At 34.3% G+C, this 18,095-nt stretch overlaps 2 protein-coding genes across 7 annotated transcripts; one reads left to right on the top strand and one right to left on the bottom strand.

The window, feature by feature from the left end:
- Positions 1–1,509: 1,509 nt before the first annotated feature.
- LOC137830476 (uncharacterized) lies at positions 1,510–7,326 on the top strand. 2 transcript variants are annotated; one of them, XM_068637841.2, is made up of 5 exons: positions 1,510–1,855; positions 4,097–4,209; positions 4,327–4,698; positions 5,073–5,823; positions 6,946–7,326. In XM_068637841.2, exons 1-5 carry the CDS (start codon positions 1,630–1,632, stop codon positions 7,014–7,016), a joined length of 1,533 nt encoding a protein of 510 aa, XP_068493942.2. In that variant the 5' UTR covers positions 1,510–1,629; the 3' UTR covers positions 7,017–7,326. The 2 variants fall into 2 exon arrangements, with proteins under 2 accessions (XP_068493942.2, XP_068493943.2); XM_068637842.2 differs by having other exon boundaries at positions 1,527–1,855; positions 4,129–4,209.
- A 2,027-nt stretch (positions 7,327–9,353) lies between these two features.
- Positions 9,354–17,755, bottom strand: LOC137830475 (WW domain-containing protein). 5 transcript variants are annotated; one of them, XM_090304906.1, is made up of 15 exons: positions 17,271–17,744; positions 17,022–17,056; positions 16,827–16,905; positions 16,645–16,723; positions 16,481–16,483; positions 15,529–15,635; positions 14,305–14,401; positions 14,081–14,226; positions 13,744–13,794; positions 13,326–13,485; positions 12,129–12,309; positions 11,602–11,709; positions 10,717–10,842; positions 10,557–10,608; positions 9,354–10,105 (listed from the first exon to the last, which is right to left on the bottom strand). In XM_090304906.1, the coding sequence occupies exons 1-15, from the start codon at positions 17,556–17,558 to the stop codon at positions 9,953–9,955; spliced, it is 1,665 nt and encodes a 554-aa protein (XP_090161032.1). In that variant the 5' UTR covers positions 17,559–17,744; the 3' UTR covers positions 9,354–9,952. The 5 variants fall into 5 exon arrangements, with proteins under 5 accessions (XP_090161032.1, XP_068493938.2, XP_068493939.2 ...); XM_068637837.2 differs by lacking the exons at positions 15,529–15,635; positions 16,481–16,483 and having other exon boundaries at positions 14,305–14,385; positions 17,271–17,755; XM_068637838.2 differs by lacking the exons at positions 15,529–15,635; positions 16,481–16,483 and having other exon boundaries at positions 14,081–14,223; positions 14,305–14,385; positions 17,271–17,755.
- Positions 17,756–18,095: the final 340 nt, after the last annotated feature.

The raw sequence follows: 18,095 nt of genomic DNA, 5'->3' as shown, positions 1-18,095 counted from the left end.
AGCCAAGACTCAAGATTAGACCGTCTAGAGCCATGTGAGGAGCGTCTAGACTCAAGAGGAGAGCGTCTAGCACAAGATGAGGGGCGGCTACAAAAGGAGCGTCTAGGAGGAAGCCTAGACCGTCTAAGACCTATCACTAGGTCCATGGCCAAGCATATTCACGCACAAATGGGTCAAGCAACGAATGGGAGGTAGAAGACCTTGTACATGCTACATGGAGGCCCATTAGGGGTGGCTTAGTAGTTAGTGTAGTGTTAGAAAGCATAAACTTGTCTTATATGTGATTTACCCTAGATTTTGTGCACATTCTAGAACATTGCCTCACATGGCCGGCCATGTGCTCCATATGCCATGTGCCTTCACATTTTCATTTCATTTTGCTTACATTTCATGTGCACTTAGCTTAACATTTACAGCCTCCTTAGCCGATGCCTAACACTTGTATTTTAAAAGATTAATGAGAGTAATGTTATGCTGCCCACATTGTGCCATACATTGCTTTTGCCTAGTTTCTAGGACCTAATCTTCATCTTCACCATCTATTAAAGGGTTGGCCGAACCTCCCTTCTTCCATACTCATCATGCACTTTCAAGATCACCACAACTCCTAGGAGGATCTTGTCCATTTCAATCCATAACTTCCGCACCATTTTCACAACATCCAAAAAAAACTCCATGAGAATGTCATCATATATCATTATACTTTTGTATATATATATATAAATAAATAAAAGGTTATTGCATTTGTCCTATTATACTTTTGTATATATATATATATATAAATAAATAAAAGGTTATTGCATTTGTCCTAGGAGCATTTTATCCCATCCAATTAGGCCAATTTGGTAGTTAAATTATTAATTTTATTTTTATTAGTTTAAAAATTACTGGATACACTATCATTGACGTAGTTGATCTATGTTTTCAATTTTAAAAAAAAATCAATTTTTTTATCATTACTACTTCTTTTCTAATTGTTTCTCAATAAAACCTCACTTATTTTAGTTAAAGATATTTTAATATAAAGTAATCAATACGCAAATATTATATTAAAAAAAAATCTATAACAGTCATTCTCAACTGAAATAATATTATTAACAATTTCATTATCTTAAAACATTCTCCCTCCTTACAATACAACACTCTATTATGGTTTGTTTTGTAGAAGTGAAAAAGAAGGAAGAGTGTTCTTTTTGCTTATTTAGTTAAGAAAAAACAATTTAAAAATAGTAAAACTCACAACACTATTCATAATTATCTTCTTTTTTAATTTATACAATGTTTAAATTATTATTTTTACTTTATTTTCTTTTATCTATTTGTACTTTAAGAAACAACAAAAAAATAAAATAAAGACAAACCACACCATTCTGGAAAAGTCCTCACACTTTCCCTCCTTCTTCTTTACAAACTTCAAACCCTAAACACAACTTTTTAATTTTTCTTTTAACCAATTATTATTATTATTATTACTATTATTATTATTATTATTATTATTTGAAATAATAAAATAAGGCACTAGACTTGTGCTGAAACTCATTTTCCCTGAGCTTCTCTTTGAGTTAGTGTTAAATGGGTACTCCAAACCCGACCCAGACCGAGGATGGGCCATGACCCACTTCGCCGGCAATGGGAAAGTCTGGAGAACAACACCACCCTCTGCCCTCCATCGTCGCCGCCCAGGATTCGCGGCCAAATGCACTGCCGGCGGGTTGCGCCTTTTCCGTCGTCGGACTCAAATGCCTTATTGTCTTGCTTTTCTCACTCGCACTTTTCATCTCCGCACTCTTCTGGTTACCGCCATTCGTTCACTTCGCAGATCCCAAGGATCTGCGTTTAAATTCTAAGTACAAAGGTGGGTTTTTAACTTCTTTTCAAGCTAATTTTTTCTTCTCTCTCTCGCGGTTATCCTTCTTAATTTAGTAGTTTAATTTTAATTTTAGGAAATTTTTAAATTAAGAAAAATAAATCCCTGTAGTGATGATAGTTAGTGGATCTGTTTCTATATTTGGTGTTAATTTATTTATTTTTTCTGTGAAGAAAATAACAATGCCAGCGTAAATATAGATTTTAACTTGTTTAAGTATTTTATTTTTAATTTTTGGTTTGTCATAAAAAATTGTTGACGAATTAACGGCGTGTGGCAGTTTTTAATTTTCGGTATTTACTATATTTGTGGGGAAAAGGGGAGATTTGTTTGTTGCATTGTGTTTTGATGTTTTCTTTACTTTGGAAGTTATTGTTCAAAACATTTATAATTAACTACAATTTTAATTTTAATTATAGAGATATTGAAATTACCTTAATGGTGCATGTGAATACAAAAAGTTTCCCAGTTTTAGGATCTGACACTATCATATATGCTGTTGTGAATTTTGGTTGAGCTGGAATATTGCAGTGAGAATTTTCTTCTGGGAAATTATATCTATAAGAATTTTGAAGCTTTTATGCTGCTATGGAGAGGTTTCTTTGTGACTCTTTGTGTCAATGCTTATGTTAGCATTGAACATAACTTTTCCCTTAAAGAGAATACTTGGTTTGCATAGAACTTTACCTATTAGAGCAAGAAGGAATGGAGGTGTTGTAAGTGATAACTTGAAGAACCATAATAGGAGGTTAAGATGATGTGAGAAAGTGACAATATGAGGGCTTGTCTGTGTTCCATTCTTCAATTTTTTTTTGGTTTCATAAAAAAAAAACTAGTTTTAAAAGTTATTTTCAAAAGTGGTACCTTCTCATTTTTAAAATAAAATAAAAAAAATCAAAACATCTTGAGTGTTTTTAGCACTTTATGCTTTCACATTTATATTTATTCATACTCTTTTTTGCATTATCCTGTCTTCTTCCTTACTCTTTACTATCTAAAAAGTAGATTTACAAAATTGATTTAAAAACAAAAAGAAACACAACACCCTTTGTGGTTAAAGGCTTCAGCAGATAAAAAGTAATGGAGGAGGCAGGGTCAAACAAAATTAAATTAATTAGAGGAAAATAGCAATTTTGGATGATGCAATAATGGCAGTTAGCATTGGAATATATGTAGTTCCAATTATACTTCCTTTAATAGCATACCTTTTTGCCTCATACTTTTGCATGGAATTTCCACAATTTCCGAGACAATTTTCTCATCTCTGCCACAATAAATTTATTTTCTTGTTGATACCGAGTTTAATTGTTGGAATACTTGCTTAGTTTATAAAACCATGAAATTAACTGTTTTTTCTATGTTTTTTGTCCTCACGTGCACTGGAATTAATGACAAACTAAATATGGAGTAGTTTAATATTAGAATTCTATTCAAATAAAATCATTACTAGTAATAATGACTAGATGAGAAATAACTGATAATGGTATATATCATTTTGATTTGTAACTCCTACCAATATGATTAGAGAAATGCTTGTAATATCAACGGGATCAAATATAATGGAAGGGTGGTGAAACAAAGTTTGAGTCCCTATTGGAAGAGCATTCTCGTTTAGCGTCTGAATGTATCTAAAAAACATTGCTTTTAAAGAAAGATAACTGTGAGAAAAAGGAAATATGCATTTCATTTGACTCTATTTTATTCTTTTGGAATTTCTATTTCCAAAAAAATAGCAAGGAACAAGTCAGCTGCTGGAAATGTGTCGTCACATGTGCTGTTTGAGTTGAGAAATGAAATATTTTGTTTTTGTTCTGGATGTGGTACTGTTAAATCGATTTTGTAATCATTATAAGTGGCCAGGAACAAAAGTTTTAATTTTGATTATGAGGTTTAAACATGATTTTAAGTAGTGCTATAGTAATGTAGCCGTGAGCGCCCTTACCTGTTACAGGGGTTGCTATAGCAGAGAGGTTTAGTGTAGCAGGCTGAATAGCTGTGATGCAAAACCAAGGGTTTGCATGTTTTTGTTTAGTCTTGGAGTACCCACTACCGTAATGAAAGTTTGGACAGGCGAGAGAATCAATGTACAATTAGTTTTATCTATGAAGGAAGTCTCATACGTTACAATACATTATTACATGATTTATTTGATAAAGGATTTAATGTAATTACGCACATAAGCATGATTATCTAATCTTTTTATTTAATGACATTGTTTTAACTTTTCAGATCATGATATCGTTGCAAGCTTTTATGTGCAGAAGCCAGTATCTGTGGTAGAAGACAATATGTTGCAGCTTTCTGATGACATTTTTGAAGAGATAGGGGTTCCCTCAACCAAAGTAACTCCTTCACTGGTTTCCTTTTGTCAACTTTATTAATATATTTTTTTTGGTAAAAGAACTTTATTAATGTTAATGTTATTTGATATAGATATCATTCTTATATTTCAAAACCAGGTGGTCATCTTGTCTGTGGATCTCTTACCACGATCAAACATGACAAAAGTGGTGTTTGCAGTTGATCCTGATGGTAAATATTCAGAAATGTCTGCAGCTGCCATTAGCTTGATAAGAGCATCATTTAAATACTTGGTTATGCGCCAATCATATCTCCTGCTGACTACATCCTTATTTGGTGTACCCTCCGTTTTTGAGGTGCTGAAATTTAAGGGAGGGATCACTATCATTCCACAACAAAGTGTGTTTCCTCTGCAAACAGTGCAAACACTATTCAACTTTACTTTGAATTTCTCCATTTACGAAATACAAACAAATTTTGTTGAGCTGACTAGTCAGCTAAAGGCTGGGCTACATTTGTCTCCTTATGAGGTTTGTCTTTGTTATTTCTGACCTTACTGTTTTTGTTGTATGGCTCTTGATTGTAATTTGTTATTTACTTTCTTCAGTTTTGATGTTATGTCAAATCTGTCAATTATGGGCTCTGTGTCTAAGCTCTATATGGCATTATGGATTCTGTTGTGGGATATCTATCAGTTACAAGTGAACCATGTTTAAGGTTGGACTCTGTAAGCAAAAGGAATAACATATAGCATGCAAAATAAGCTAGCTCTGTCTTGTGTATAATCTTTAAATTTAGGAATTCCTTACATAATATACATTTACGTGTTCTTAATGCTGGGAGGATTTCGAATATACTGATCTCGCCAACCTGATTCTGATTAGGTTTCCTTGTTGGTATGCAGAACTTGTATGTCATCTTATCAAATTCTGAAGGTTCTACAGTAGCTGCTCCTACCACAGTTGAAACGTCTATCCTACTTGCAGTTGGGATTACACCATCAAAGGAGAGACTAAAGCAACTGGCACAAACCATAATGGGACATCATTCATGGAACCTTGGGTTGAATAACACTCAGTTTGGTAGGGTTAAGCAGGTTCGACTTTCATCCATCTTGAAACATTCCCTTCATGGCACTGGCGGTGGTGGCTCTGCTTGGTCACCTTCTCCTGCCCCTCTACCTCATCCTCACCATCACCACCACCACCACCACCATCACCACCATCACCATCACCACCATAGTCACCACCATAATGCACATGTTTTTCCTGAAACTTCCCCTTCACCTTCACCTACAACTGGGGAAGATGCTGCTTCACCTGAATATGGTTCTCCTGCCCCTGCAAGAAGTGTGCCTGCCCCAGGGAGAAGTTCTTATGCTCAACCTCCGAAATGTCAATCTGGGTGCAGAAAGAGATCCAGCCGGAATACTCAAAAGCAATTTCGTCTAACACCTGAAGTTGCTCCTACTAATGCCCCACACTATCCTGTTCCCTCACCACGGGATAGACCCTCAGCACATGGTTTTCATTTCTCAGTTCCTGCTTTAAGTCCATTACCAAACATAGCATTTGCGCATGTCGAGCCCCCTCCTAAGAATGAACTATCTGCTGAACGTCCCAGCACACACTTTCATGGGCCATCACCATCTTTATGTGAGTATTGTTAATGGCAATTATTTGCATGAGCTATTAAAGGCAACTTGTTTTACATAATTTGTTGTCTGCGCATTTTTAATACTACTGGTCATATCTTGGTATTAAATTTATCTCAGTTTATAAAAGGAATTAGAAATTATTAGCTCAATGAAATTGAGCTGTGAAGGGGAAATATGAAAGGAGGAAAGTACACATTGTGTATGGGCTCAAACTAACTCCTACTCTGCATGTCCTGAAAAAGTTTTTGCACTGCTTTGCATTGAAGCACACTTTCATGCTCGGGTCATGCAGTTATAGAGTCTACTGCTTTGTTTTTGTTTTTATTGTCCCCTTCTTTTTTTAATGGAGGTTTCTAGTTCATCAGTATTAAATCTAACATTCCAACATTAGATTATAATCTTGAGAAAGGCTAATACGAAATTCTTTGATACATTATTTTTTATTGAGTAAATTTTAAGAGGATCCCCTGAAAAGGCATAAATGGTTTTTTTAGTGAGACCATGTATGAAATTCATCTTATGAAGACATGTGGAAAAATTGTGTTACTAAGCTCTAGCTCACTTGTTCGTCCTTAGGTTTGATTATACCCTTCGTGATTACCTGAGCATTTTTACACTTGTGGGTTTCATTGTATGTGGGTATTGTCTACACTTGCAATAAATATAATGATTGTTTAAGTTCTTAAGAGTATGTGGTAACTCATTATAAATTACCATGGTTATCAAAATAGGACTAGAATAGTTGCTTCAATTAAAAAACCAGTGGACTGCTCTTGTGTTTAGTTCATTTGAGTCTAAACTGGCTTCAAATATTTTCATTCAATCAAAGAAATTCGTCCAACCGAATAAAGAACCTATGTTAGTCACAAAGGTATACACAAGGCTTTTATTATCTTCTAGCAAACCATATATTAAATCCTTTGACGGATTTAAAGTTTTATTTGACTTGATTTTTATTGTTGTGTTATTTCATCATTTAATAGTTTAGACAATATTATAAATATATACATAATTATTTTTTGTTCCTCTATGTTTTGATTTAGTTGAATCATTGAACCCTAAAACACTGTATGCGACCATGAAATATTGATTCCTTTGGACTGACATTTTATTTTTGCAGCTTCTGCAGGTTGTGTTGGGACTGTTAATTGGATACCTTCAATGTTTTTAGTAATTTTATTACTTGTATAAGCAAGTTCTTAACTGTATCATTCGGGCATATAAACCAGAGAGTGCTATAAAGATGTGCTACGCAAAGGCTAGCTTCACATCTGAGTGAATACAAGGTGTTATTGAGAGTGTAAATAGTTGTTTAAAAAGATCTAAGAACAAATGTGCCCTTCAAAAAAGGGGGGAAAATGCAGACAGTGTATGCTTTTTCAGGTCAAAGTCTTAAAGTGGCAGGCCTTGATTAGGTGCATCGCTGTTGTTCTGTAACGGTAGATGGAAAAAGGAAATGAAAGGAAGAAAAAAAATGGTAACAATCCCCTTTTGGTTCTCATGGCTTTTAAATTTAATTTGTATGGATTAATAAGCTAGTTGTTTGGCTTACTTCCATAGTTTTTCTTGCAACTTCTTTTACAGTTGAATGAAATGGTTTATTGAAAAAGACAACAACACTAAATTCTTCCATCCAAAAGTTAAAATTAGATATGCCACCAACAAAATTTCCTTTTTAAAGCATAATGATAATATGCTTAAGGATAAGATTTACATTGAGATACATGTGCTAAATCATTTCTAACATGTTGTCTACTTCTAACATATGCTCTGATATTGATAATATCATAATATTATTCTTTTAAGTTATTGACAAATGTGAATAATCTTATCGTTACACAACAGTCTACCTTGATTGAAGTTAAACAAATTATCTTCAATCATTTCTCTGATAGTGTCTTTTGTTTAACTGGTATTTTTTTATCGAACATTTTGGATATTATTCCACATTATCATTATGTATATAATCACATTGTTTTAATACATAGCTTATTTGATGAAAATGAAATGGAAAATTTTAGATCTATTGTTTTAGTTAATTTTAAATATAAAATTATTTTAAAGATTTTAATTAATAGATAATTTTGAAAAAAATGTCTTTCCTTAATAAAGAAGTTTTGTTCCTGGCAGGTAAAAAACTGCCTTGAAAGATTGGTTGCAGAAGGCTCATTAAACAATGTAAGAAATCGTTTAATGGTTTACAAAAATATTCTCAAGGCTTTTGTAAAAAAATTTGACGATGCCAAAAGAAGTTAAAAACTTGAGTAATAGAGAGCAATACTAAACACTTTGACTTGTACAAATTCATCCTTAACTCAAGCTAAGCTCAATTATCCTCAGTCAAAAAGGGTTCCAGTAATAAACTAATTATTATATTAATATTATAAGTGCGGTTTACAATAAATATACAAAGTCACTCATAACTATCAACTAATTTTTTCTTGAGATTTACATTGAGTACATTGTGTCTCTTTCGGACTAAGTCTTTTTAGATTATACAAACAATAAAGTTGTAATGTTTACTCTTTACTAAGAGAGGATATAAAATATAAACATTGAGAGAGATAACAAAAGTAAAGAATATACAAATAAGCTCTTGTCTTTCTATATCATCTAACACAGTTTTTACTAAGCACATAGAAGTTAAAGAATGAAAAAAAATCATGTACTTGCATGAGCATATTTACATTCGTTGATTCAACAAACTTATATCATGACACAACTTCTATTTATAGGAGTCCCAAAACTGTGTATTATGACCGAGTGTTTCCACTTTGTCTTTTTGCGTTATAACATTGTTTGACTTTATTATGACACTTCTGTTGTAGAATACTTTTGTTTAGGTGAAGGACAAATTTTATTTGAGTAACTACCTTGTTGCACTCTCCATACTAAATAAGCATACAACACTCAAGCATAGGTTGTATGAATGCCAATATCTTCTTTGAAATCCATGAGACACCACTTTTTGGGAGAAACAATCTTTCATGTGTCTCAGGATACAACTTTTGAGTGCATATGCTAATTGCATGTTCATCTTGTCTTTGTAAGCTTGTGTGTAGCACTTCTTTTGAACTTGTCTGATCTTCATATCATCTTCATCTTTATGTATTTGCATCTGGTACCAGATTTCATCTAGTTTTCAAACATAGCATAGAATCTCTTTATTTTCTCAACTTTATTCAATTTAACTTCCACACTTTTCACCTCACATCAATGCATTTTTTAAAACAATGAAATCCAACTTTATTTATGAAACATAATATCAAACTTCTATTTTTTACTTATATGAAAACTTATGCATATACCAACATGAACACGAAAAGGAATAGAATCATGATTTGTCAAAAAATGACTTAATTCAACCTACTTGTTCGATGACTTAATAGGTCAAGTTGCGTTTAATGCACCTTCCTATCATAGAGAAATAACCTTCTAAATTTCTTAAACCCTTTAGAATATAACATCTAAAGTATTACCTTTTTTTATAGATTAGACATTCCAGAAAAAAGTGTATGCCAGAAGTAAGATTCTAAAGTGCATTCTCTTTGATTCCAAAATGAATAATTCAAAATAGATTTATATTGTTTCAAATTATTCATTTAGAAACCATCCATAGTAAGATTTATCGAAAGATGAACAAGATGTGGACTACATACATCTCCATCAACCATAAAATCCGACCGTACCATAATGAAAAAGAAAACTATATTTCTAGCGTAACACGATTAGCTATAAAGATGAACAAAAAGAAAGAGCACAGACAATGTTGGAAGGTTCAGAATTTACTTTCTTGCAACCTTGAGGTTCTAGAATTTTCCAATCGTGAAAAATCATATGGCTATGACGTTTCTGCTCATGAATGCCTCTACCAAGCCGAGTGCAATTTTCATCATCACCCATCAGACGCTTCAAGTATGGCTTCCGTTATAGCATTGAAGTGATGCAAAATTCTCCAGTATTTGCAGCAAGTCACGGTATTATTGCACAACAGCACAGATGGTTTTGCCAATGCTGTGGCATCCTTATCTAACTCATGGATCTTAGAGTAAAATGTATCTGATAAATTTTCATCCACTTGGCAAAAAGGGCAAGATAAATTAGTTCACTGTTGTGATAAGATGGTTCTAATCTGCATCACCAAGCCCATCACTTCCATCACCCCTTTTAGATATGGGAGTAAATTGTGAATTTGGTTTCTTCTTCTGAGAAGCAATTTCAGCATTCTTCCGCAAAACAGCTCCAGGTGATGGATATGGTCGTTGTTGAAAGAGAGGACCCTGAAATTGATAGAGAAAGAATTTATAAATAAGGCTCAGTTGAGGAATGTAAGGAAACTGAAACCAAAAATTATTATGGCAGACATTCTACTTTTCTCTGTTTCTGCATAAAAGACATCACTGTTACCCAGTGGCACTAGAGGCTAGCTTGGCATCAAATAGAAGCTCAATATCCCACCAATTCTACCCGTAATCTATCATTACACAATTTCACCAACTTTTTTATTGTTTATACACAAGACATTTTCGTGGATAACTTCATTCAGTTGCAAAATTCTTCTGGGTATTAAACCATCCATGGATACCAGGTTAAAGCATTACTTTGGTAAAAAATGCATTGAAAAAAAATAGACATCAAATGTATCAATAAGAAAAGCAACTAAGGAAAAGATAGGAACAAAAGAATTTCTGAAAGTAAAATAAAAATAAAATAAAAAAATAATGTACATACTGTTGCTGTTGTGTCAGCTGCTCGTGGCTGCACACCTTTCAGACCCACGACCCTGAAAGTAATCATACATTTATAGTTACTAATCATTTAAGCGAGCTTTTCTATTTTATATATATATGTGTGTGTGTGTGTGTGTGTATAAAACATACAATACACATACCAGCCACCACGAGGAGCATCAGAATAGGAGCTAGGGTCCATGGGATCCAACTCATCATCCTCTGCATGAGCACGTTTCTTTCCCCCTTTTCTACTTCCCTTGTGAAATGGAGGTTTCAAACTGGTCCTAGGGAAAGAAATCGAATCAATACAATCCTTTATGGCTCCAGTAAAGACAAACGTATAGATTTCAAGGCAAAACTGTGAGATAACAGATGATGAGATGATAGCAACCCAGCCCAAAACTCCCGACCCAACAATTCAATGGACTGTATATGATTATTGAGCATTTTGGGGAATATCAAGGGTGGCAGAGGAGCATTGAGCAAAACTGTGAAATACAAGGGCAGGGAGTATTGAGCATTTTGAGGAATATATAGGGTGGCAGAGGTCAAGGGCAGAGTAGACTTTGCCCATGTGATAGGTTTCGTTTTCTATTCTGCATTTACATTCTTCAGTGTTATTCATTGTAATTAGAGCTCTCTATCTCTGCAGTTTTATTGTTTTTATTCAATAATACTGGTTCCCATCAGTTTCTTTTCAAAAGTTCACTTCCCCTTAATTTTCATCAATCATTTCCTCAGAATGCACCTTTCCACAGTTTACCTCTAGGAAGTATTATCGCAATATGGAACAGAACCTAAAAGAAAGTGTATTTGCTATACAAGCTTTTAATCTAAGCATATTTTAGACTTTTCATGAAAGCATGGTGTAGAAAAAGAGAAAATCTAAAAGATGGATAGTGGAAGTTTAAATTTAATTATATATTATTATAGAGGTCTGCCCCAAGCATGTGCAGCAACAAATTTGGCTAGATAACATCAACTGAACAACAATAAGCTTTTGTTAAAAATTTAATAGCACTGCAGATCTTCATACAACTAACCCTTGTTTGCTAGACTTATTATCTGAAATTTCACCGGGATGTGCAGCACTGCTTTGCTGATTATTCAAACTTGAGGACAAATATTGACATTGAGGAAGATTCAGAACCCTGCATTTTTAATAAAACCAAACTAAATATTAGAGATAAACCTTTGCAGCTAATTTAGAAGAAAAAAAAGGTAAGCAGATGATGTATATAGTCATACATGAAGAAAAAAATCAACATTAATTTTGCAGATTTCATTTTCACCGCAGTGAGCAGGATCTATGGTTCTGGTTGTACTTTTGTAGATTTTATTTACAATTAAAGCACATTTTCTTGTGACCTTCAATTACTATTCAACATATGATACATATAAACTAACAATAAAAATTCTCCAACATTAGCAAGTTTGGTTGGGATTATTTTTAAAGAAACAATCGCTTAAGAGTAACCATTCTCCAAAAGTAAGCAATTATTTCTCCTAAATAAAATGAACCAAACATACACTAAGACCTCAATAATCATTAACAGTAACAACTCTCTACCTTGTGCAGTGATTGCAATAACCCCATGTTTGAACAAGGCCAACACCCCAACCACCACATCCCGTGCACCGTGCTAAATTAGATGATTCGTCATATCCATCACCAACAGGAACATTGTGAGCTAAATTAGGTCGTTGCCATTGTGATACATGAGTTTTTGTATTGTAGTAATACTTATGACCTGAAATACAAAGAAATAATAGATAAGGTAACTTAAATTCTTCAAACAATGGCAAAAAAGATAAGAAAAATCTATCATACAACTACAACAAAGTCTATGGATAAACTGGCCCAACAAACAAACCACTCTAAAAATCATTTCACAAGTGTTGAAACATTTTATTTCTCTACCAAGGAAACTAAATATACATTGAACCCGGTAGCATATATACCTAGTCACTATTGAAAATTTGTAATGTTTATATCAAACAACAATGAATGACGAATCAAATACATTCACTAATTGACAAAACAAAAACATGCAAAAGGGAAGAACAAATAAAAGTCAAATGTTAGAATTGTTAAAGTATAGGAAAGAGAGACATCGAGCTGAAATCGTGTTTGAGACAATACAAATGGCATTAATATAATACATAAAGGAGATTTGATATCTTCTAATAATAAAAATATGATATAGGAATAAATATTTTGTTGAGGGGTATGAGGAAACAAAGTTTCATAAAGAACACTAGTGGATGCCATGAAATCCAAGAATCATGAGTCTTCAGAATTTTGATTCTTAGGAATGACTAAATTATGTTTGGTTGGTCAAATATTGCTAGGAATATTTATATAAGTTCTCTACAGACCAAAGACTATCGTGTTATTTTCACTACATTTTAATTCATTACCACATTAAATGATTTAATAAGAGTAACATGTTAACCTTTTTTAGTAAACTTCCATTTTAACACTCCCATGGGAATGTTTTTCTGAGGAAACTCGGCCAACAACCAATTCCGAGAAACATTGTTTCTTGGGAATGTTATTCTTTAAGAGGTAAACAAAACATGAGAAACATATTTTGGCAACTTTAGATTCCTGAGAAACTAAAATTTTCCTTCTACCAAAAAACCCCTTGGAGTAATTATATTTTAGCCATTCTTTCTCTAATCTAAACCAGTGAGTCTCCTTAGAATATAATAAATAAAACTCATATAAAGACCAGACGAAACCACATGATAATTATAGCTGAACCTGTTGTTTCATCCAATGACTCCACCCAATATTCTGGAAGATGTGAAGATGATGGTGATTTCTCAGTTAAGTATGACTTTTGAGGATTTTCCCATTGACTCTTCCCAGTACTTTCATTATAATAATAACATGCCCCACTTACAGGATCTTTTGCCTCAACCTACATGGAAAATTAGAGATTCATATGAGCTAGAAGTAGTAGGGTATTGATAAAAATAAGATATGCTTATTGTCCGAAATATGCAGCAACTGTGATGTGACACCAAAATCTTAATTATATCTTTTTTGGTAAAAGTTAGGATTTGGTTTAAAAAGGTCCAAGAGTGATTAAGAGATTTAAATAGCTGAAGGCATATGCAAAGAATTTTTCCACCCAAATTCTATGGCAAACTTTACAACAAGTGATAGTGATACACACCCATCCTGGTGGCAACTTTTGATTTTCCGTAACTTCAGCTGCATTGGCTTTCTGAAACTCAGAAACAGGTAATCTGTAAGGTAGTTGAACAAATTGAAAATAATTACTGGAAAGCACATGGCATGAGAAACTAGAAGTTAAAATTGCAGCACAATCAAATGTCACATTTTCAAACCCAACGTGAAATTTGTAGTACAAAGTTGTAGAATGAGGCCTCAAAAATAGATTGTCACCCCCACTTCCAAGGAGGAAAATAACAGAAAAAAGAAAAAATAAATAGGTGAAGGAGAGGAAATTGAATATGATAACAAATATAATCTAAGATCAATATACTTACTGGATCTGCAGTACATGAATTTTCTCCAAGAATACCCCTAGCTCTCAACCTCTGCTTGAGGTACTCAGGCAATTCTTTAGCTGCAGGTTTTTGTTCTGAACATCTATCAAGTATAGGATCAGACTGACTGACAGCATTGTTACCTACTTCACAGTTCCAAAAGCAACAAAGTTAAGGTACAAGAGTCTACTACATGAGTTAAAAATATTTGTAATCATATTTACCTGCAGTAGTATTAAGTTTTGGACCATCATAATAGGCACCTCCACCAGGCACACCATATCCATTGCCTATTTCTGTGTTACCTGATACAGAATGCATATAATCCCAAAGTAATCAGACAAATTATTACCATTAAAAGACGATAATAGATGCAATGATGTTAAAATCTCGAGAAAACTCGTGCGATCCCACAAGTGCAGGGGATGCTACAAGCTGAAATAGATGGCAGATAGAGATAGGCACAGATCACTGTGGAGTCGTAAGGCTGCTCGTCAAATATCGGGATTGTGTGCCACATCGATCCTTTCTGTTTTTTGCAGCTAGGGTTCAACGGCCCATTTGTTGGCTATGGGACAAGACCCAGCCAAACTCGTATGGTCCTTTTGTTCTGCTAGAGTTCCCACCCATTCGCAAATTAGAGACGAAGGAGACTACTCATGACGTTGTGCACACCCCCCTAACCTTGACGCTGACGCTGCTGTCAAACAACAATAATTGTCATTGCTGACAGCCATCAAAGCACTAATGTAGCTCCTGCCGACACTAGCTTCTCCATTGTCGGCATCATAGCACTCACAAACATTGTCTTCGGTGATGCCTTTGGAGTTGTCGATGCTTGCTATGTTTTGCTCTGTCTTTACTTCTTTTGTTCTTGCTGGAGAGTGTTCTCTATTCTTGCTAGAAGCTTCTCTATTTTGTTTAGAATTTGAAGGAAAACAAATGGCATCAGCTAGAAGTGGTTCGAGTCACGCTAATAGAAGAGGAAGTCGTATTGGAGCAAGGACTGATCTTGCATGGGGTCGGTGTGTTTCTCTTGGTGGGAAAGCAAGAACTGTGAAGTGAAAATATTGTGAGGAAGTATTAACACAAGGAATCTATCGATTGAATCATCATCTAGCAGGAACTTAAAAGGATATTGGACATGTGTAGCAGTTCCTGGAGATGTTAAAAGTTTAATGTTGGATGTTGTTTAGCATTTACAGAAAAGTTTGAATAAAAAATCAAAATTAAAAGAACTCGGAGGGGGAGTAGTGTGGGTGATTCAAAAGACTAAGGCAAGAAGAGGAGAGTTATGACTCATCAAGTATTTTCAAGAAAAAGGAACTGGCAGTCAAACCACTTTCAATGTCATTTTCAAGAAAAGTGAGAGGCAGGATCCATATCAAGAAATTGCTTTATTTTTCTACAACAATGTTATACCATTTACTGTATCAACAAGTGAAGAGTTCAACTTTGGAACCTTCGGATGAAGACATCTTAGTTGAAGTTGGAAAAGATGTCAGTGGTGGTGGTGTTGCTGCACCTATGGATAATTTGAAGGTTCCTCCAATTGCTGATAATGATGGTCACGAAAGGAGATGACATTAATGAAAATGAAGATCAACTGGAGAAGGATGCTTATCCTACTTTTAATATGAATGATCTTCTTGGATTGTTTGTTTGTATTAATCATATATGAGTTTATTAGTTATTTCATGAGTTGTAAACCTATGTTTAGTTGTGTTAAGTATTGGATATAATTACTTGGGACTTATTATAATTTATTTTTATCGTCTATATTATTTTTAACGCATACACAGGTCTATGAATACAACTTTTTGTATCTCATAACACTCACGAGTCTAGTTACATTCTTGAGTCACGAATTTTTATCCCCCTTTTGATCCTCTATGATCCTCGAGTTTTACAACATTCTCTAGATGAAATTATTAGTATAAGTGACATGTTTCAAAGAGCTTATTTATAGTTTATTTAGGCTTATTTTATGACATAAGCACTTTTGTAAGTATTTGGAAGAGCTTACGAACAAATAGCTATGATATGTTTACAGGCTTTTTTAGTTTCTCTCAATAAGCTCTCTACGATAGCATATGAAAAACACTTACAACTTGTCTGGAAACAATTTAGCCCCACTTCATCTTCAATTATTGAAACAACATATAAAGAAGTGTTTACATGATAAGCAATTATTCAATAAGCACTTAAGTAAGTTGCTTACTGTCCCAAACCCACCCTACGACCTGTAAAGTAATATCTAGTTCCACTCAAAGAAGGCCAGAGGTTGCCTGAAGATTTCCTGTGGTTAATCCATTCAAAGTGCTCTAGCTGTTCCTTTGAGGGAATTACTGCGTTAAGGAACATGGCCAGCCCAAATTCCCAAAGGGTGCACATAATAACTGTCTTTTTTGCCTTCCCTAAAACCCTATAAATCCAACATGATATTGAAATGGTATGATCAACCTCACAATATCAGTCCACCAATGCCACATTACCATTGAACTGGAGAGAAAGGAAGCAAAATGGTATAGAAATAAGAACACTTGGTTAAGTAAACTACAGACCTTCTTCCACACGTGCAGCTTTCCCACGCTTCACAGCCATTTCAGTCCTATGCTCTGTGGCCATTTTCAACAGATGCTCCTGTTTTTTTAAAAAATAAAAACAAAAAATAGAAAAGCTCTGTCTAACTCTCCTACTCTTCAAAAGAAATAAAATTAATCCCAATCACGTTTTTGTCACACACCTTCAAAGCACCGGGGTCACGCCGCTCTGAGAATACATCAAAATTATCCTCGTTAGGTGCAGCATCAGTTCTTCCCTCTCTAGAATGGCCAAACACAAACATCCAACTCAACAATCCCACTACCTCAAACCACTTAACATTTCAAGAAAGCATTTCCACATAATTGAACAAAGGAAAACGAAAACCAACACACACCTTTGACTCCTTATGACATTTTGCATCGCAATTTCCTATCAATAAAAACAAATCCAAAACACCCAGAACAGTCAAATAAATGAAAAATAACCAAAAAAAAAACAAAAAAAACACAAGAGCAAGAACTTAAAACACGGTCCACAAGATCAGCACAACAACAATCGCACCCACATTTCTCCACAGTCTCAATAAAATCACAAAGAACCGAAAACAGCAATGTAAAACCTGGCACAAGAGAAAGCAACATACTTGTTCGCGCAGCACTGCATCCTGAGCAGCAACATCAATGTCGTGCGAGCCATTGAAGTGTGCTCCGTAGTTGTTCGAAGCGATGCTATTGGAAACGGTTACTGTGGCATCGTCCACTCTAGTGTTCTGAGCAAGGTTAGAATTGGGAATGGGAAAAGCATAGTGTGGAAGGGTTCCTTGTTGAAGATTGTTGGGAGGAAAAGGGTATTGAGGTGAAGGAGCGGCATGGGCATAGTTTGGCCACGAAGGAACACCTGGAGGAAGTGGTTGATCTTGGGAATTTTCCATAGCTTCTGAATTTCCTCTGGCGAACACAAAAGAGGATTAACGAGAAATAGAGTGAAATTTGCGTAGAATGAAAGCGTGGAAGTAGAATTGGGTATATCTGAAACGAACAAGGATTGAAAGGTAAAGAGAGAAGAGAGAGAGGGTTAATGTGTTCTTAGCTATGAGGTGGACACGCTATTAAATGGTATGTATAATTCGAGACTCCATTGACACATATTGATGAAATGTATAATTTAAAAAATATTTATTTAATTTATAATAATTTTAACACAATTTTAGAAGATAAATACATTAATTTTTAAAAAACTTAAATTTATTATATAAATTTTTAATATGATTATAAAAATAATGAATAAACTCTTTTAAGAAACATTTGTTAAAAAAAAACTTAAATATATTTATACACATAAATCCTTATTATTAAGTTATTATATAATATTAGGGGTGACAAAGTGGGGCGGACCGTGTAGACCAACCCGCGGACCGCTGAAAAAAATGCGGGGCGGGTTGTTTATTTCAACCCGCTGGCCCGTCCGC

Source organism: Phaseolus vulgaris, chromosome 7 (assembly GCF_051622355.1).
Source record: "Phaseolus vulgaris cultivar YP4 chromosome 7, ASM5162235v1, whole genome shotgun sequence".
In the NCBI taxonomy this organism is placed as follows: domain Eukaryota; kingdom Viridiplantae; phylum Streptophyta; class Magnoliopsida; order Fabales; family Fabaceae; genus Phaseolus; species Phaseolus vulgaris.
The sequence above is the reverse complement of the archived record's forward strand: the minus strand, read 5'-3'. Positions and strand labels throughout refer to the sequence as shown.

Excerpts from the sequence above, each read along its gene's own strand:
- LOC137830476 (XM_068637841.2), top strand. The coding sequence starts at position 1,630 with ATGGGAAAGTCTGGAGAACAACACCACCCTCTGCCCTCCATCGTCGCC. Across the intron at positions 1,856-4,096 it reads TTTAAATTCTAAGTACAAAG|ATCATGATATCGTTGCAAGC; the intron begins GTGGGTTTTTAA and ends TTAACTTTTCAG. Across the intron at positions 4,699-5,072 it reads TACATTTGTCTCCTTATGAG|AACTTGTATGTCATCTTATC; the intron begins GTTTGTCTTTGT and ends GTTGGTATGCAG.
- LOC137830475 (XM_090304906.1), bottom strand. The coding sequence starts at position 17,558 with ATGGAAAATTCCCAAGATCAACCACTTCCTCCAGGTGTTCCTTCGTGG. Across the intron at positions 16,724-16,826 it reads GTGACCCCGGTGCTTTGAAG|GAGCATCTGTTGAAAATGGC; the intron begins GTGTGTGACAAA and ends TTAAAAAAACAG. Across the intron at positions 14,402-15,528 it reads CCGAAGGTTCCAAAGTTGAA|ATGCATTCTGTATCAGGTAA; the intron begins CTCTTCACTTGT and ends CTTTGGGATTAT.